The 21,353-nt window shown below is 43.0% G+C and overlaps 1 protein-coding gene across 2 annotated transcripts in view; it reads right to left on the reverse strand.

The window, feature by feature from the left end:
* Positions 1-20,945, reverse strand: part of LOC147024513 (uncharacterized) — a 90,558-nt gene extending 69,613 nt beyond the window's left edge. The window contains exons 1-2 of one of the 2 annotated variants that reach the window (XM_085884514.1): positions 20,805-20,945; positions 11,220-11,364 (exon numbers count right to left, since the gene is read on the reverse strand). In XM_085884514.1, the coding sequence (XP_085740640.1) occupies positions 11,220-11,307 (88 nt within the window). In that variant the 5' untranslated portion in view covers positions 11,308-11,364; positions 20,805-20,945. Of the gene's footprint in view, positions 1-11,219; positions 11,365-11,942; positions 11,962-20,804 lie in introns of those variants that run through there. The other variant, XM_085884515.1, reaches the window with a different exon arrangement.
* Positions 20,946-21,353: the final 408 nt, after the last annotated feature.

The raw sequence follows: 21,353 nt of genomic DNA on the forward strand, positions 1-21,353 counted from the left end.
GGGGTGGATCAGTAAGGATGAAGTGAGGACTGCTATGAAGAAGATGAAAAGTGGAAAGGCGGTTGGCCCAGATGGAATACCAGTGGAGGCATGGAAGTGCTTAGGAGAGATGGCAGTGGGGTTGTTAACCAGATTGTTTAATAAAGTCTTGGAAAGTGAGAGGATGCCGGAGGAGTGGAGATTAAGTGTACTGATTCCGATTTTCAAGAATAAGGGTGATGTGCAGAGCTGTGGAAATTACAGAGGGATAAAGTTGTTAAGCCACACCATGAAGTTGTGGGAAAGAGTAGTGGAAGCTCGGTTGAGAGGAGAGGTGACGATTTGTGAGCAGCAATATGGGTTTATGCCAGGAAAGAGCACCACTGATGCGATGTTTGCTTTGAGAATGTTGATGGAGAAGTATAGGGAAGGCCAGAAAGAGTTACATTGTGTGTTTGTGGATTTAGAGAAAGCTTATGATAGGGTGCCAAGAGAGGAGTTGTGGCATTGTATGAGGAAGTCGGGAGTGGTGGAGAAGTATGTGAGGATCGTGCAGGATATGTATGAGGACAGTGTGACAGCGGTGAGGTGTGCGGTAGGAATGACGGACCGGTTTAAGGTTAAAGTGGGATTGCACCAAGGATCGACTCTGAGCCCTTTCCTGTTTGCAATGGTGATGGACAGGTTGACGGACGAGATCAGACTGGAGTCTCCATGGACCATGATGTTCGCGGATGACATCATGATCTGTAGGGAGAGTAGGGAGCAGGCTGAATCGAGCCTTGAGAGGTGGAGGTACGCACTGGAGAGAAGGGGAATGTTGGTCAGTAGGAGAAAGACGGAGTACATGTGCGTAAATGAGAGGGAGGGTGGTGGTATGGTGCGGTTGCAAGGAGTTGAGGTGGGGAAGGTGGATTGGTTTAAATACTTGGGATCAACTGTGCAAAGTAACGGAGAGTGTGGGAGAGAAGTGAAAAAGAGAGTGCAGGCAGGATGGAGTGGGTGGAGAAGAGTTGCAGGAGTGATTTGTGACAGAAGGGTAGCTGCAAGAGTGAAGGGGAAAGTATACAAGACGGTAGTGAGACCAGCTATGTTGTATGGTTTGGAGGCGGGGGCGCTAACAAAAAGACAGGAAGCAGAGCTGGAGGTGGCAGAGTTAAAGATGCTGCGATTCTCGTTGGGAGTGACGAGGATGGATAGGATAAGAAATGAGTGTATTAGAGGGACAGCGCAGGTAGGACGGTTTGGAGACAAAGTGAGAGAGGCGAGATTGCGATGGTTTGGACATGTGCACAGGAGGGAAACGGAGTATATCGGGAGAAGGATGTTGAAGATGGAGCCGCCAGGCAGGAGGAGAAGAGGAAGGCCAAAGAAGAGGTTCATGGATGCGGTGAGGGCGGACATGCGGGTGGTTGGAGTGTCAATGGAAGATGTGGAGGATAGAGCAAAATGGAGACAGTTGGTCCGCTGTGGCGACCCCTAGCGGGAGCAAGCCGAAAGAGGAAGAAGAAGATATATATATATATATATGTATATGTGTATATATATATATATATATATATATGTATATGTGTATATATATATATATATGTGTATATGTGTATATATATATATATATATGTGTATATGTGTATATATACATATATATATATATATATATATATATATATATGTATATGTGTATATATATATATATATATATATATATATATATATATATATATGTATATGTGTATATATGTATATGTGTATATATATATATATATATATATATATATATATATATATATATATATGTATATATATATATATATATATATGTATATGTGTATATGTATATATATATATATATATATATATATATATATATATATATATATATATATGTGTGTGAGGGGTGTTTATATGTGTGTATGTAGTATTCCAAACAGCAAAGTAATGGGTGACGTTTGTCTCTAAATATGTGCTTCATTGTGGTAGTCCAACAGATGTACGTTAGATCCTGAGCAATGCTGGGTACAGTTGAGGAAAGAGGGAGGAGAAGGGTGGAAGTGGGAGGAGGGAGGGGAAGGGATGAGGTGGGAGGAGGGAGGGGAAGGTGTGGGGTGTGAGTCCAGATGAAGGGGGGGTGCTCGGAGCAAGGGGAGGGGTGGAAAGGGGGAGCGGAAGGGGTGGAAAAACAGAGGAGTGGGAGGAGGGACCCAAAATTGCCCTGCAACGCCGGATACCTTTAGGGAGTAATTCTAAAGGGTAATTTGAGAGGGTTCTAAAGAGTAATTCTGAAGGATTTGAAAGGATTCTGGAGCATTGGCTCTTAACCTATGGAAGTGAGTAATTTCCAGAGGGGGCGCGAGCCTGGAGAAAAAAAGTCGGAATTTCTCTAATTATTTTTGGAATTCTCTTAACAAGTGTTTGCATTATATCGTGATGAACATAAAACGAATAAAAGTATTGCCTTTAATAATTTTAGTTTTCTATTCACCACTGGGCCGACCATTTTCTGTATTGAAATTCATTTTAAAATTTAACATTTATTTAAATTTAATATTAAAATTTATATTTTATTTTAATTTTAATATTAAAAATTTTTTTCACAGATTTGCAGTACCCATTTCAAGTGAAATCATTCGCAATGAGTGCAAAAATGCAGAATAATCTTGACGAATATATTCGATTTGGATTTGTGTCCCTCCAAAAGGGTGACACCCCAGTGCATAATATGCGACAAGCCTCTGAGCAATGATGGCATGCGGCCCACACGCTTGGAGCGCCACTTGAAAACGATGCATCCTGCTCAAGCTGCCAAACCCAAGGCATTCTTTGAAACAAAAAGGCAGTCCTTGAAGCAAGCTAAAGGCCCAGTCACACCTTGACGTTTTAGCCAACGTATGCCGATTTTTGAAATTTTTTTCTAAAACGCTGGCACACGTTCAATACGTTATGGGTAAGTTTTGATAACATTGAGAGCACGCTGAAAAACACTGCCATACGTCGTTGTACGCTGGCTTTAAACGTTGTACTTTTCGGTTGTCCTCAAATTTTTGCATGCTTGAAATTTCACGACGTATGCCGGCGTATGACTCACACGTTCCGCTACGCTGGCTACAAGTTGTATGTACGGTCTGCGATCGTTGACAGACGTTAACACATGCTACTTGTAAGTTAATCATAAGTTGAGACACGCCGAGGTAATGTTTAGCGTACCCGAAACTTATTTCTAACCTATGATTAACGTGTTGTTGGCACGTTACGCGATCGTTGCCACATGTCGACAGACGTTACTTTTAAGTTACTCATAGGCTGAAAGACGTCGGTATAATGGATCGTCCTTGCGTCAGCGTCCACGGCCACGGCCAGGACACTTATTTGCAGCATTCTTCAAACTTTTCTTTGGTATGACGAGGATGTTCACACTTCGATGTCTAGCTTGGCTATGATTCCAATTGTCCATCGGCAGCGTCTATTTAAAATAGTCGAGTTTGAGCGTTTTAACACGTTCAGAAGAAACGCTTCAAATTTCCAAACCCCAGCGTCAAAAAACAAAGGCGAGTGACAGCAATTTAAATTGTTCATTGTAAACAATGAAAATAGTTGAGTGGTACCGTTTAAAAGTCGTTGAGTGTAAAAAAAATCCAATTGTTGAGCGCAAGCGTCTACTTTCAATAGTGGAGTTTTAGCGATTTAGCACGTTCAATAGAAACGATTAAAATTTCCGAGCGCCAGCGTCATAAAACAAAGGCGAGTGACAGCAATTTAAATCGTTCATTGTAAACAATGAAAATAGCTGAGTGGTACCGTTTAAAAGTCGTTGAGTGTAAAAAAAAATCCAATTGTTGAGCGCAAGCGTCTACTTTCAATAGTGGAGATGCAGCCATTTAAATCGTTGAGTGGCAGCCTATGAATAGCAAACCCCACGTCACCGGCAAAGATAAACTGCCGCACGATATGGATAAGTTAGGCTATCGTTGGGCATAGTTTGTGAACGCTGGCTACACGATAATTATTCGTTGGTATACCGTATCTATAAGTTGTTGAAGCGCTCTATGCACATTATTAGTTCTTTGTGCATTTGTCCAACCCGTTATGAATAGACCTAAATCGTAAAAACAAGCTATAGCTCATTGTTGAAAAAGCCCCATAAAAAATTAGCCGCGAAGAACTTCGAACATTGGTGCAAAGATGTCTCCTACCCGTGGACACGCGGACGCAAGGAGGATCCATCATAACCCTAACCCTCCCCCCTCACACTCACCTACTACTGCCAACATGAACAAACTACTACTAATACTAATACTGATACTGATACTGTTACTGCTGACATGGACATCGACTCAAAAAGGACTCGAAAACACTGTTGGGTTCCCCTTTTATGAGCAGCATTTTTATATACCAATTCCCAAAATCGCTGGGAACACGTCTTTATATGGCAGTTGTAAGTTGGAAACACGTTCATTTATTTTTTTTGTCGACCGGAAGACGTCATTGGAATACGTCTACATACGTCGATGTGTGTTGGGACTACGTAAAGAATTGGTTCAAAGCACGTCAAACATAAGTTAGAAATAAGTTTCGCATAAAAAAGACATTACCGCGATGTGTTTCGACTTATGAGTAGCTTATAAGTAGCCTTTGTGGACGTGTATAAGCGTCCGCATATCGTGTGTACAACTATTCCCCATCGCATGCGGAACGTGTGTCATATGCCAAGTACGTCGTAAAATTTTGAACATGTTTAAAATTTCTTGACGTATGATAGCGTACTTTAGCGTTCTACTCACGTATACCAAACTTACTCATACCGTATTTGACGTGCGCCAACGTTTTAGACACATTTTTCTTTGGTCGGCATACGCTGGCAAGATCGCCAAGGTGTGACCGCGATGTTGACACTTCCATTTCTACGGCAGTTATGATTCGAATCGTTGTGCGTCAGCCTTTTAATAGGCTACGTCACGACATCGTCGGCGATGCGTGCAACGAGCTATGCCCAAGTTAGACTATCGTTGGGCATCGGTTGTGTAGGCCGACTACAGGTTCAGCATTCGTTGGTATAAGTTATCTATAACACAACGAAACGTTCTGTGTCCGTTACTAATGCGTTATACATAAGACCAAGTCGCTATGAATACGTCCGAATCTTTAAAAAAAAACATCAAAAGTTCAACGTAAGCCAGCGTTTTACATAAATTTTAATACGTTGCCATCGCTAGCTAAAATGTCAAGGTGTGACTGGGCCTTAAGATTGACAGCAGCGGAGCATTTCAGCAACAGACTTCAAAGGTTGTTGAGGCTTCCTATGAGATCGCCATGTTGATTGCAAAGATCAAAAAGAGCCATAATGTCGGAGAGACTCTCATAAAACCAAGTGTACTGTGTGCAGCAGAGCTCGTTCTGGGGAAGGATAGTGCAAACAAGCTTTCCCAAATCTCTCCATCACACAATACCATCAAGGCAAGGATCGATGAAATGTCTCTAGACATCAAAGATCAAGTTCTCGACCAAGTAAGAGCTTCTCCTGTATTTGCCATCCAGTTGGATGAAACGACTGATGTTGCTCAGTGTTCTCACCTCCTGATGTATGCTCGTTTCCTGTCGGGCAATAGTGTAAAAGAGGAAATGCTCTTCTGCCATCCAATGGAAAGTTATACAACAGCAACAGATATTTTTCAAGTGGTATCAAACTTCTTCCAGGAAAATCAACTTTCGTGGGACTCGCTGGAAAGGGTGTGTACCGATGGAGCTCCGGCCATGCTTGCGTTGCAATCTGGTTTCATAACAAGAGTGAAAGAAAAAAAGTCCATCTGCTCTAGGTACGCACTGCATCCTTCATCGTGAAGCCTTAGCATCCAGAACTCTACCTGCTGAAATGAGGGATGTCATGAACCTGGCTATCAAGGTAGTCAACTTCATCAAAGCTGGAGCCTTAAACAGTCTTCTCTTCAAACAGCTGTGTGTGGATATGGATTCTGAACATCAAGCCTTGCTTTTCCACACAAACGTACGATGGCTTTCGAAGGGAAACATGCTTGGACGGCTTTATGAACTACGATAAGAAGTGGCAACATTTCTAGATTCACAGCAGAAAGCAGATCTCCATGACAAGTTCCAGTCTGAAGGATTTTTGCTATCTCCAGCTTACCTGGTGGACATCTTTGAAGCGCTGAATACCATCAACCTCAAATTCCAAGGGGAAAACATCAACATAATCATGCACAATGACGTCATTCGAGCCTTCATGGCCAAACTCGACCTCTGGAAATGTCGAATTCAGGATGGAAATACAGCCAGTTTTGCTAACTTGGATTCTGCTCTCATTCACAGTTACCTTGATTCTGAGTTAAAGAAACAAATAATTACTTATCTGACTGAGTTGAAAGCAGAATTCATCAGATACTTTCCGGATATAGGTGAGAAGCGCGAAGCCGGGAAATTCATTAAGAACCTATTTCAATGTGAAGTAGCTGATATTTCAGACGAGGTGCAAGAGGAGTTTATTGAGTTAAAGTTCAACTCCTCGGCTGAAGAAGACTACAAAAAACTGGATCTAGAGACGTTCTGGGTCATGTACCTTCCTGTTTACCCTTTGATCTCACATCAAGCTCTTTGGATTCTGACAATGTTTGGATTGACGTATCTTTATAAAGCTGCATTTTCCACGCTTGTTGCCGTCAAGACCAAGCACAGAAGCAAGCTGAACGTTGAAGAAAACTTGCGTTGTGCTCTCTCTGGCATTCGACAACGCATTCAAAATTTGGTAGATAAATAACAGTCCACTATCTCATTAAATATGCTGTGTATATGAGTGTTGCTTATGTGGAATTCTTTGTTCAATAAAAAGACTAAAAACACGCATTTTTTCCAGTTTTTCCTTTTAATTCAGGAGGGATTTTTAATCATTTGGTTAAAGATGTGAGGTGGGGGAGGGGGGCGTGGAGGCAAGGAACAACTACTTGAGGGGGCATGGTGGTAAAAAGGTTAAGAACCACTGTTCTAGAGGGTTCTAAAGTATAATTCCAGAGGGTTTGAAAGGGTAATTCCAAAGTATAATTGTAGAGGGTTCTGAGGGATTATTCTAAAGGGTAATTTGAAAGAATGATTTTAAAGTATAATTGTAAAGGGTAATTCTAAAGGGTAATTATAGAAGGTTTTAAAGAGTAATTCTTAAGTGTAATTCTAAAGGGTTCTCAAGGGTAATTTGAAGGATAATTCCAGAGGGTTCTAAAGTGTAATTCCAAAGGGTTCTAGAGGGTTCCAAATGATAATTCTAAAGGATAATTGGAGATAGTTCGAGAGGGTAATTTTAAAGTGTAATTCTAGAGTTCTAAATGGTAATTCTAGAGGGTTTGAAAGGTCAGGTCAGGTATGGGAGCATGCTACGGAGCAGCGTGTCGCTGTGTCCACTTTCCACCGGTACTCCAGGGGCCTCCCTCTGTCCATCCCACAGGCAGATGCCTGGCCCGTCCCCATCTCCTTGAGATGCCCATCAACCTGCTGCAACCACAAGGCACGTGGATAGCCCATTGGCCTCCTCCACTTACGAGGCTCCCTTGCTGAGAGAATCTTGTGAGCAGGATCAATGTCAGGAATACGAGCCACATGTCCATACAGCTACAGCTGACACTCACAAACTATGCAGGTAACAAATGTCATTTGAGTCTTTCTCAGAAACCGCTCGTTGGACACAAAGTCCGACCAGCGATAGCTAAGGATTCTCCAGAAGAGACCTGATACCAAAGGAATGAAGTCTCCGTCAGATCCATGGTCAGAGTCCAAGTCTCACATCTGTAGAGTAAGACTGGAAGCACCAAGGACCTGAAGACTCAGACTTTTGTCCTCCTGCGCAGGTACTGACAGCACCACACCCCATGATCCAGTGAATCCATGACTTCCCAGGCGCGACCCAGACGTCTATTGACCTCTGGCTCGCAGTCAGCAGAGACATGAATATCACTGCCAAGGAAAGTGAATCTCTCCGTGACCTCAACATCCTCACCAAAATCAGGTACAGACAAGATAGCACCATCCAAGATGTCACTGAAAGCCTAGATCTTAGTTTTAACCCAGGAAACCTGGACTCCCAGCAGATCCGACTCCTCATTCAGCACCTCGAGGGCCCCCAAAAGGATCTCCAGAGTCTCCACAAAGATGACAGCATCATCTGCGAAATCAAGGTCAGATATCTTGATATTTCCAAACGACACACCGTAGCTTGATCTCTCTGACGACCTCCCCAGAATCCAGTCCATACAAGCGCTGAAAAGTGTGGGGGCCAGTACACATCCCTGACGAACTCCAGTAATAACTGGAAATAAGTTGGAGATGGTATCATCACATCTCACAGCACTCTCAGTACCAGAGTATATAGGGTGTCCCAAAAAAATATACAACTTTTAAAATGCTTCGTTTGATCCTAAAAAAAAGCAGTAATTTTGTCACTAATGCTTCATTTCTTGTTGCAGAGACCCTGAAGTTTATTTTGATACCAAGCAAGCGCCAGAAAAATGCCAAGACTGACCGTACAACAACAGACGAAAATTGTTGAACTTTGTCACCAGACGAAAAGTGTCATACAGGTGCAACGTCTTTACTCGAGACTTTTCGGTATCCACTTGCGCCATGCACCAAACTTTCGGATAATAAAGTGCACCATCGCAAAGTTTACCAATGTGGGAACCATCTGTGACTTTCCCAAGGGTCACAGTGGTCGGAAGAGGACAGGTCGTAGTGAAGAAAATGTGGAAATGGTGAGATAGGCAGTCGTTCAGAGTCCCAAAAAAATCGATTCGATGACTTTCTGCCGAGACAAACATTCATCAGAGCACCGTTCAGAGGATCGTTCGCCAAGACATTCATGCCTTTCCATACAAAATTCAAACGGAAACGGTGCTTACTGATTAACAGAAACGCAAACGACTAGACTTTGCAAATTGGTTCTCAGGAAAGTTGGAGGAAGATGCAGACTTCCTCAAAAAACTTCACATGACGGACGAATGCCATGCTCACTTGTCCGGGGAGGTAAACAAGCAAAACTTTCGGTACTGGGGAACTGAAAATCCTGGTAATGCATCAACTGAACTGGTGCCTCGATCTGTTCTCAAAGTCACCCATGTGGGTGGCGGTTGGTTGGTATGGGATAATTGGTCCATACTTCTTTGAAGATGACCAGGGACGCACTTGTACGGTAAACCAGAGGAACTATCGCGAAATGATTCAGGAATTCTATTTGCCTGAGCTACGTACTCAGGCCCGTAGGAGAAACAACGTGATCCAGATGAGAACTCAGTGGTTCCAGCAGGATGTGGCACCGCCCCATACAGCCAGGGAAACAAGGTGTTTTCTCAACCAACATTTTGAGGGCCGCTTTATCTCCCTCCACGAAGACGTTGAGTGGCCACCGTATTCCCCTGACCTTACTACTCCAGACTTCTTCTTGTGGGGGTATCTCAAGGACAGGATCTATGGAAACCCAAGGCTTCAGACCCTTGATCAGCTGAAGGAAAACATCCACCGAGAAATCCAGAACATTCCTCAGGAAACGTTTCCCAAAGTGATGAAGAACATGACAACGTGTTTGCAGGCAGTGATCGGACAACGTGGAGCCTACGTCGAACATGTGGTTTAAAGGAAAACGAAGATTCTATACCAAAATTTAAATTTTGGTGACAATTTTGACATTGGTACAATAAACTTCAACCTTTCAGCTTTCTATCCAGCCATATATCTCAAAAAAAAAACATGTTATGACCATCCTCTTTGCAGATGAAAAGTTGTATATTTTTTTGGGACACCCTGAAGTTCATACATCAGATTTATCAGTTTTGGTGGCACCACATGAAGATTAAGAATCCTCCAGAAGGCATCCTGATTCACTGAATCAAACATTTTGCAGAGATAAACATGGGCTGCAAGCAGCTCCTGCAGAAACTCTCGTCTGTGTTCGGTGAGGACCCAAAGGGCAAGGATACTGTCAGTCATTGACCTCTTTGGTGTAAAGCCTGACTGCTCTGGGCGCTGGTGCTCAAGCAGATGGTGGCAACCCCGTTCAAGAATTATCCGAGCAAAGACCTTGCCCTGCACTGAGAGCAGCGTCACCCCTCATTATTTGTTGCAGTCCTGGCGATCACTCTTCCCTTTCCAGAGAGGGACAACAAGGCCCCTCTTTCAGTTCTTTGGGATGGTGCCTGTGTTTCAGGCAGAGCACAGAACTGCATGCAATGACACGAGTACAGCATTTCCACCAGCCTTGAGAAGTTCAGCATTGATGCCACTTCCCAGGAGCTTTACTCTATTTCAACCTGTTCACCACAGCCTGTGTTTCCACAAACGGAGGTGGATCACAGTTGAATGGAGGGTCAGCAATAGGGATAGGAGCACCCCTGACATCCAACTCAACAGTGGTCGATCAGCCTGGTATAGCCACGTAAAGTAACCAGCCCAGCGGGCCTACACTTTGGACTCCTATTTCAATAGCCCTCCACCGTCCGCTCTAACTGCAGTACACCGAGAGACGGGCTAGGAGGAACGCAATGCGTGAATTCCCCTGTAAGCAAGACGAGAATCACTTGACCACAGGTGATGATCTACCCGCTCACAGATTCCTCGCACATCGGCCTCCTTGTTCGCCCTCAGTGCACGTACAGTTTTACACGTACCTGCATCAATGTGCATTTTGTTTTTCACACTGCAAAGCACTTTGTGTTTTATAAAGATCTGCGACAGTTACTGAAGCTCAGTTTTCACCAAATTTACCATAATTTAAAAGGAAAACATTAATTTTGAGTATTGAGGATCAGCTGTTTTTTTTTTCCATCACATCAGGTGGGTACTTCAAAGGAAATCGTCACATCTGGTACTTTGGAAATGGGAGATCAAGTTGGAATTGAGGACAAACAAACATGCAAAAATTATTGACAGATCGAGTCAAGCCTTAAAACATAGATTGGCACTTCATGATGTACATCTACAAAATTTTGATAAAACAAACACTTGATTGTTAAAAGGTATTTGAATAGTAACACGAGATTTGAATCCCAATATTTTGGTTATATAAATTACATTATTCTTTGCAGTATTTACTTGTATAAACAATAAAGGCTTCCTTGTCTTCTGATTCTGATGTACCATCCTCTGTTGCAGAGCGTCGATGCTGCCAAAACAGTTTCTTGGCAAGGATTATACTGGGTGGTTTGCCATTGCCTTTCCAGGGCTACCTTGGACACTGCTTATCTTTTATGACTAACCTGTGATTGCTGCAAGTGCATTGGCCTTTCTTCCACCTCCCTGCAGCAGCTGCAGTAAAATGCCAGCAATAATCAAGTGGTACACCATCCTCCCTGAATCTTGTTCAAGGGTTCCTTCTGTTCCTCAACCAAGTTTTTATTTTCACTGCAAAGACAACAATGAAGCAAAACAAATTGGCTTACTTAAAGCTATGCATTTCATACCTTGCTCAATTTTATTGATAGAGTCAATGTATTTTCCTATGAAATTTCTTGAATCAAAACGAAAATTGTACTGAGCTCCACTTTTTCTATTAAGTCAAGGCTTTTGGAAGAGCTAGAACATGGATCAGGATGCAACATAACAAAGGAACAACAGAAAGAGAAGGTAGAAATGGCAACAGCAGGGCTGAGGGACAAAATAAACAGTGACGAACAAATAAGGGATGCACAGGTAAGGAAATGGGCATGGGAGAATGCAGGGGGTGGATAAGATGGATAGAGAAGCAAAATTTGGGGGAGGGGAGAAGGGTGGAGAGAGAATTTGTAAGTGGGTTCTACAGGTGTGAAAAAAAAGAGGAACTTTTTGGTAGATTCACTAAAAAGGGATTGTTGGTGGACTGTGTGCACCCTCCAGGTACCAGTTGGAGAAGGGGGGGGTTGGTGGAATGAGGGAGGAGGGGACAAAGCACAGGGAGGTGCAAGACCAGAAAGGAGGTGGAAGAAGACAGAGAGGCCACCGACCTATTTGTGATGGCAAAGTGATAAGCCCATTGACCCAGCTTCATCGCAGGAGATTCCAGTGATCAAGAAGGGCTTGGTTTCCATGACGTCAACCTGAGCAATGTGTGAGGCAGGGGCAATATGACATATATATATATATATATATATATATATATATATATATATATATATATATATATATATATATATATATATATATGACACCAGAATTATGATCCGAGGTCTCTTGCTTGCTGAGTTATATGCTATTTTAGTGTTTGGCGGTGGCCATTTTGAAATATGGCCACCATAGTCGACACAGGCAAAAACTGGGATGGCACTACATCGAATTTTGTTTGGAATGGCCAACTGATTATGTCTACCAAGTTTGATGCTTTTATTAAAAAGTGCACGATTCATCTCTGTATTGCACCTATCCGCTGTACGACTGAGATTGGGGGAAGTGTCATCACTTCCTGGGATACTCTGGGAACCAGCAATGCCATTACAATGGTGCCACTTTTCTCACCGTACTCAGGAGGAATTTCCTCCTCCCCATGGATGCCAACCAATGGGGATTGACCATGCTCTATCTAAAGAGATATACACGGCAGATGCAATTTAACCTGAACAAGTGCAAGGTGTTTGGGATGGGTAAGAATATTTGGAGCATGTCACACAAGAAAATGATCTGGAGGTGGTAATAGATACGGGAGGTAAGCAGGCAGCACAGTGCCAGGCAGCTATCGGTAAAACAAATCGGGTTTTTGGTTGTATTCGGAGGGGGATCATTTATAAATCAAAAGAGGTGGTTTTAACACTGTATAGGAATTTTGTGAGACCACATCGAGAATATTGTGTGTAGTTTTTGTCACCACAACTTAGGAAGGACATAGATGCCATGTAGGGTTCAGCGCAGGGCTACTAGATTGATTCCGGGCCGAGCTGGACTGAGCTATGAGTAGCGGCTGAAGGAAACAGGGCTTTAGACACTAGAAAGGGGGCGGTTACGAGGAGATATGATAAAGATGTTGAAGATAATGAAGGGGAAAGACAAAATAAGTGCAGATGAATGATTCAGCAGAGTCGACAGTGATAGGACCAAGGGCCACAGCCTGAGAGTAAAGAAGAGGAGAGTTAAGATGGTAGTAAAGCAGGAGTCTTTCACTCAGAGAGTAGTTGATGCATGGAATGGTCTCCCTGGAAAGGTAGTAGCAGCAGAAACGGTAGGGAAGTTGAAATTATAATTAGATATGTACCTGGAAGTTATGGAGATAGAGGGGGATAGGGATGTTGGCAGGGCTTTTAGGAAGCTTGAGCATTGATGGATGATTGTGTGCATGTGTACGGAGTGTTGGTGGGGGTCTCGTCAAGGGGTGTTGTGTGGTTGATGTGTGTGTGCTTTTTTTTTTTCTATACCATGTCAAGGCTCTTGTAAGAGCTAATATGCAGAAACATATAACAACGCAGGAGACAAGAGGGATGGGAGAGGAAAATACAAAATAGTGGAGAATAGAGACAATAGGTCTGTGGAAGGGAGAGGGATGGGGGTAAATAAGATGGTACTACAGGGACTTTCAGGAAGGAAACAGGGAATTTGAAGATAGTGGATTAATGGGGGTAGAAAAGATCATGGTTTTGGATGGGGGTAGATATGAGATGGTGGTGAACAGCTGTTTTGAAGACCTGCAGGGAGGAGTGGGATTGAAGAGAGTGTGGGAGTTTGTTCCAGAGGTGGGAAAAAAGTGGAATGAAAGTGAAGGTGAGCAGTGATTTTTATTATTATTTTTTTTTTACCCAAGCTCATACCCCCTCCCCTGAAAAGAATGTGGAAAAAAAAGCAAAAAACATTTAATTTTAAAAAACAAAAAAACATTTGGCATTTTCTTATTTTGATCTGGTGTTAAATTGGTGTGGTGTTGATGTGGCACAGGCATGATGGGCTGAATGGCCTCCACCTGCGTCGAAATTCCTTGTGATCCTTTTAAATGCTGAGCATTAAGCAAGGAAGCAGCACATACCAAGGAAGGAAGCACATACCAATTAAGCAAGGAAGCAGCACATTTTTGTCTATGGTATGACTTGGCCAGGGTTTTAAATCACTGACTCAGATTCGGAGTGGACAATTTAACCATAACACCGCTGAGTCTGGTATTTTTGTCCTGGTATTCTCCTTTTGTATTCTCATCTGTCTTTCAATGAAGATGTTATTTCGTAAGAGATTTGTCACCTGATTCCCGCCTTCTGACACACGCGTCAATCGTTTTGGCTCCATTTATAAATCCCTGGAGGAGATAAAATTGGTAAAACAGACTCGTTTTAACAGACAGGCAGGATTCAGATCTCATCCGGGGAAGCTGCGTTTTCCGCTTGAACATGTTTTCATTTCATTCAGCCATTCATGAAGCATATTGCTCTGGTGCGATGGGGAAGCATTAGCAGACCCCGTCGATGTGACCCTGTTGACGCACTTGATGCGTAATCCAGCACAACATTAAACATTCAGTTGTGGAGTATTGAACGATTTGATCATAAATATGTGGTTTCACTCACATTCTAAAGATTGGTTTCTTTGTGCTTACTCTCTTAAAAAGGGGGTTGGATTTGGTGAGAATGTTGCTCATACATGTTTTTCGAACATGATGGGGTTAAAATTAGAATGAGATAAAAAAAAAATCCTGTTCTAATAGTCTAGCTCACTGCCTGAGGCAGACAAAGCTTCCCTTTAACTCCCTTTATGACTTCATTCACTCATGAAGTCTATACCTTTATATCCTGCCTTTCTGACTTTGCTGTCAAGTTAATTATTTATTGATGGTGGAGTGCCCGAAGACTATCGTGGGCCACTCTTGTTCCTCATACGTATAAACGACCCCTGGTTGGAAAACCTCTGATGGGTTCACATTCTGTCATGCAGTACCCCATCCCACTGAAAGGCAAGCAGTGAGTGCATGGATCTCTCCTGATTCGGAATTGAGTTATGTTGGTGTGACAAATGTAAAATGCCTTTCAAACCTGGCAAAACTCAATCTCACCTTGTCACTCCAGAAGGATCATTTGTAATGATCAAACAAACCTAACTATCTATTTCCATGGCCAGCCACTGCAAGAAGTTATGCACTTCCTTGGAGTTTTCTTAGGATGCATGCAAAGTTTCAGGCTGCGAGGTTTTATGGTTTTGGAGTTATGGAGGACACACACACACACACACACACACACACACACACACACACACACACACACACACACACACACACACACACACACACACACACACACACACACACACACACACACACTGGCACACACAGCCTTTTATTTGTATAGCTTGATAAATTAGTTATATTACTCCAGCAGAGACATAGCATGGGCACTTCACGGATATGGCACGACATGGCACAGACACGACACAGCATGGACACAACATGGCACGGACACGACATGGTATGGGCATGATATGGCACAGCACGACACACGGCATGGACACAGCATGACATGGCTTGGCATGACGACTTGACGTGGACACGACATGAACACAACACGGAAAGACACAATAAGGACACAGCTCGGACACCGCCAACAAAATGGGCAACAAATGCTTCGTCCAACTGTCACAGGCTGACCAGGTGTCCTGTATGTTTTGAATTGTCCCATTTCATATTTTCCCGGGATGGCTATGTGGTTGTGCTATGTCGTGTCCGTGCCATGTCATGCTGTGTCATGTCCCACCATCGTGTCTGTGTTATTTCGTGTCCCACTGCCATTTCGATGTCCCACCCTAGTGTAGGGGGAGTGTTACTAGAGTGGTGGTGGTGGTGGTATTGTAGGGGTGGTGGTGAGGTGAGGTGTTTTATTCACCACTAAAATCGGCCATGTAGATGTGCTGGTAACTGAATAGAGATGGTCTTCCAGTTTTGAGTGATGGCTGTTTCTTCCACTTAATCATGGGGATGGCATCCTCTCTCAATCGTGGCAGATAACCACAAGACCTTGCCATCTCTGTTGTTTCATAACAGTGCTCTAAAATGTTCCAATCACAAAACCAAACATTTTGTCGGCCAGATCCACATTTGGGTATTTTGGACAAACCTTGTCCTATTCCCGTCTTTCGGCCATTGGTGTAGCATGAAACCATCTCAGTTTTATTACTTCAAGCAGCAAGGATGCATTGACTCAGCACATTTGTGGAAAATCGAGAATTATTTGCTGTTTGAGTTAAATTGTATTGCGATGTAACCAGTGGACAGTACAAATCTGGCAGTTGACTCCCGGGTGACATCACGGCTAAGCATGAAGAAGAAGAAAAAAAAATTGTGTACATTGTCGAGGCTCGTATGAGAGCTAACACAGAGAATGCACAACAAGGGGGGCAGGAGACAATAGGGGCGAGAGAGGGAAGGACAAAACAGTGGGAAACAGAGACATGAGGAGATCTGTGGAAGGGAGAGTGATGGGGCGGCGTACACGGGGTAAATAAGATGGATGCCACAGGGACTTTCAGGACCTCACATGACGGGGAACTTTTGGGATGGAAAGCAGGGAATTTGAAGGAGGTTGGTTTGGGGTGGATTAACGGGGATAGAAAAGATTGTGGTTTTGGATGGGGGAAGATAAGAGGTGGTGGTGAACAGCTGTTTTGAAGACCTGGAGGGAAGAGTGGGATTGAAAAGAGTGTGGGAGTTTGTTCCAAAGGTGGGGAAAAAGAGGAATGAAAGAGTGAAGGTGAGCAGTGTTTCATGATTTTGGTAGTTTTACCAGAAGTGGGTTGCTGGCGGACCTTGAGCGCCCTGCGGAAATATGAGGGGGACATATCGCAGATAGAGCAGGGGTGGGCGAGACCGGAGAGCAGACTGTAGAAGACAGAAACATAACCAACCTGCCCGTGGTGAGAGAGTGAGAGGCCCAAAGACTCAGCCTCACCACGGGAGATACCAATGATCCTAAATGCCTTGGTTTCCACATGGTGAAGCCAATTAAGGTGAGAGGCGGGAGCACCATTCCGAAGGGGAGAGCAACACTCCATCAAGCTGTGGATGAAAGATTTGCATGTGGTTAGGAACTCAGATGGGCTGAGGAAGGACTTTGCATGATGGAGGATGTCGAAACTGGAGGCCAGTTTGGAAATGTGGCTTTCCCAGGAAAGATCATGGCAGATAGTGTGACCCAGAAGCTTGAATTTAAGGACTTCTTTCAGAGGATTGTTGAGAAAGTGGATGGGTGGGGAGGGGGGGGGTTCCAAACAGTCTTTTTGGAGAGACATAGTGAAAGTGTGAGATTTGTCAGGATTGGAAGACATGTTCCACGTTTTGGACCAGTTTGTGATTTTACCCAGATCTGGAGAGAGCGAAGAAGCTGCTGCTTGCCGATCTGAGGGATGACAGATGGTATGCCAGATGGTGGAGTCTTCAGCAAAGACATGAAGAGGATTTTCCAGAGAAAGTCAGAGAGATCATTGATGAAAACCAGAAAAAATATCAGGGTCCAGAACACTCCGTTGAGGAACTCCATGCTGGACAGGAAGAGGGGATGAGAGAACTGCATTTATGGTCACATGTTGGCTGCGACAGTTGAGGAAGTCTGCGAGCATCGAGTGGATATTTCCTTGGATACCATAGGAAGAGTTTGGTGAGCAGGGCAGGGTGCTAGTCCTTATTGAAAGCACGCGATATGTCCTGGAAGATCGCTCTGATTTCATGTCCGGCATTGAGGACATCCATCCATTGTTGGGAGAGAAGAAGCAGCATATCCAAGGTAGAGTGACCTGGTCTGAATCCAAATTGATGATCCAAAGGAAGTTGAAACATTGTAAGAGACCGTTTTAATTTGTTTTTGTTATTATTTTTATATTATTTTATTTTTGAGAAAGATTGCAAAAGATTAGGTTTAGGAAAGGTCGAAGAAAAATCTTGAGGTGAATGGTGAATTTGGATCGGCAAACACAGAGGGTAGAAACAATTCCAACATAAACACGTGGTTGTGGGAACTGTATAGTTAAAAGTGAATTTGATATTTTTTATTTTTTATTATTATTTTATTTTTCAGAAAGATTGCGTAAGATTCGGTAAACGAAAGGTTGAAGTAAAATCCTGGAGGCATGTGGTAAATTTGGATTGGCAAGCGCAGAGGGGAAACTGGTGAGTCGATGAAAAGTAACAGGAAGAAGAAGGGGTGGAGAAACACGTGGTTGTGGGAGGTGTATCTATCTATAATTCCAGCAGTGTGTGTGTGTGTGTGTGTGTGTGTGTGTGTGTGTGTGTGTGTGTGTGTGTGTGTGTGTGTGTGTGTGTGTGTGTGTGTGTGTGTGTGTGTGTGTGTGTGTCTGTGACCGCTGTTTCTCCACAACCACTGGTCCGATCTAATTGAAACGTGCCAGATATATTGCTGGGGACCTGAGGATGTGCCTTTTCAAGGTTTTGATATTAATCGGACAAGTGCTTCCCAAGTTATGGCCATTTATTTACCAAACCAATGACAAGACACATTGCTGCGAGGGCGTGGCCGATGGGGAAGGGAAGCTCAGCCGCGTTCCCCATTACGGGTTACAACGTACGGGCTTCCGGAGAGTGATGACTTCGTGTATTCTAATAATTTCTCGATTTATTATGCGCATTTATAGATAAACACAATGCCGCAAGTTATGATCGTTTTCATATGAGACGGTGCATACATTTCGGTAACATCAGAGTGAACTGGTATGCTCCGAACCAGGAAGTAATTTTTTTCTCTTCTCTTCTCTTTTTGTTTTTCCTTGCGATGACATTGCGAAAAGGCAAAATACATTGGCGCTAATTGAATAATTGGCCAGTAAAACCTAAATTGCGAATCATCGTAACTGTGATATGCGAACTTCCGCGCCACGCACGTACGGGCACGTGAGAGCGAAGAAACGGCCTGTGTGGTTGTTTGTTGCTCGCGGTATTTATTTCGTTTTTTTTTTTTTTTTTTACGGGCACGTACTAGTAGTTATGATGGATACAAAGAAAATAATTTTTTTTGATGGATTTTTGAAGATTCGGTAATGGAAGGTTGTAGAAAGAAATTGTGAAGGTATATATGGTGAAAGTGGGTCGGCTCAAATGGAAGATGGTATGACAGCAGAAGGAGGAAGATGAGGCGGCACTCATGGATACATGGGAAAAAAGGTATGGAGGGAGAAAGGGTTGTTGTTTTTTTTTAATTTTAAGGCAAGAAACAGAGGGTGTAGTTGGGAGGGATAGAAGAGGGTTGGTGGGAAAAGTGGAGAAAATAAGAACTGATGGTAATAGGGAGAAAATACAAATAAAATCGATCGAGCACCGAGATGGGAAATACGGGTAGGCCTCAAGGAAACCCGAAATGACAAGATCGACGAAAACTCATAAAATAGCACAAATATTGAAACAAAACCGAACGAGGAACACACAGTAAACATGTAGGTAACAAAATAAAGTCAAAATGCGACAAATAACGACCAGAAACTTATCTTTGAGAAAATCGGCAGAGTTTCCCCGAGAGAATCAGCTGTGGCCTCAAAACCTGGAACCGGATTTCGACTTTTAATCCCAAAATTACTTTCTTTATAAATCGTAAATCGAAAAAAAGACGTCATATCTATTTGTAGGGTATTGAGGGATCGATTGTTTAGCGTTTGGGTTACCCTTTGAATGTCCAATGTAATTCATGTACACATACTCCTATTGTGTGCGGACAAACAAGCAAATGGACCCAAATACCCTCTCCTCTGGCGAGAGTCACTAGATATCTGTGATCACAAAGTGATCGCCAAGGGTAAGCCCCCCCCAACAAGGGGGACTTACTCTTGATGATCACCCATGACTTATCCTTGGCCCGTGATCCAATGATGGCCATATTTTTTTTGGCCATAAGAATACGGAACATCAAGCACACACTATTCCTTGCCAAGACCCTCTCAGATATCACACTCAGTCCATATGTACACGTTCACTCGTGCATACTCAAGGTACATACAAATCCTGCCAGTATACCTGTACCTATCTGTGTCCAATACTTCCAGGTACCGATATAATTCCAATTTGAACCTATCTACTGTTTCCGCTGCCACAACCTTTCCAGGGAGAATAACTTGCTTTGTCTACTCTCCGAGTGAAATACTGCCTTGTCTCTCCTCTTCCTTACGCACCGGCTATAGTCCCTGGTCCCATCACTCTACTCCACTGAATATAATTATTCTGCACTTATTTTGTTCCTACCCTTTTATTATATTAAACATCTCAACCTTTGCTTGCCTTCGCTACCCCATCACCATTGCCTGACTTCACTACTACTCCCTCACCACTGCTTACCCTCGCTACCACCTCACCGCTGATTGATCTCACTGCCCCCTCATAAGGTTTTCAAAAGTTGAAGAAACGGACAGGGGGCACCGAAGACGCCCCTTGCCTGGGACGTCATTTGATTTCGGACTGGCCCTGATTACCTGCATCCCTCGTTTGTCAGTCTCCCTCTATCTTCTCCCTCGGCCCTGCTCTTCACATTTCCCCGTTCTCTTTTTTGCTGTTCCTTTTGTTCTATTGCGACCTGATCCCTTCTGTGTACTAGCATTTCCACAAGCCTTAACTGTTTACAACAACAACAAAAATGCACATTGGTCATAATATTATATTCTCCAACACAATTCAGACATGAAGGTAACAAGTACTTGGCAGTCTCTTAATTCCTTTTTGAATATGGATCTTCCCAACTACAACCAGTTTTTTTTTTTTGCGAGCTAAGACTGATTGACAAAACTACATTGGCAAATAAACTAAATGAGATGTTTTCAGCAACAAGTTGTGCGAACATATAATGATCCCTATTTTACCCCAGCCAGAGTTCACTGCAAATTTAAATCACAAGTACTGAAAAGAAATACATCGTACTCACTATGTTTCCGTGAAAAGTGCCAAGCTTTGCTTCCTCACCAAATAAACGAAAGAAAGAAAGTCTCGTGAGGTTAAGAATTTCTCCCTTGTTGATGTGTGGCATACCAACATGCACATGAGTTTATCAAGCAATCACGAGTGACATCTTCCACAGGTATGCTTTGAATATAATGCGTCATTACACCAACAGTACCTGTCTATCAGGTTTCGTTCACCTGACAACTGGCATAACTTTTCTCAAACATGAGTGTTGACTTTTCTCAGGGTAAGCTTTACTCGCTCTTTCCAAAACAGCTGTTTTCTTTCAAATTAAGTTTGGTTGGTTACAGTGGCCTGAAAAGTGTTCACCCCATACCAGTAATGCTACATGTAGATGAATTACAAGTTATGTCAAAACAATTTTTCCAAATGAACTTTTTAATTAAAAACTGAACAGATCAAACTAAACGCTGTTATAGTTGAAGGAGGATACGTGTCAGGAATACCTGTAAAAAAAACATGCACAAGTCAAAATTCACTGGTTGTAAAAGTATTCAACACCTTATGTCAG

This window comes from Eptatretus burgeri, chromosome 6, assembly GCF_056783735.1.
Source record: "Eptatretus burgeri isolate ZD-2024b chromosome 6, Ebu_testis_v1, whole genome shotgun sequence".
Classification (NCBI taxonomy): domain Eukaryota; kingdom Metazoa; phylum Chordata; class Myxini; order Myxiniformes; family Myxinidae; genus Eptatretus; species Eptatretus burgeri.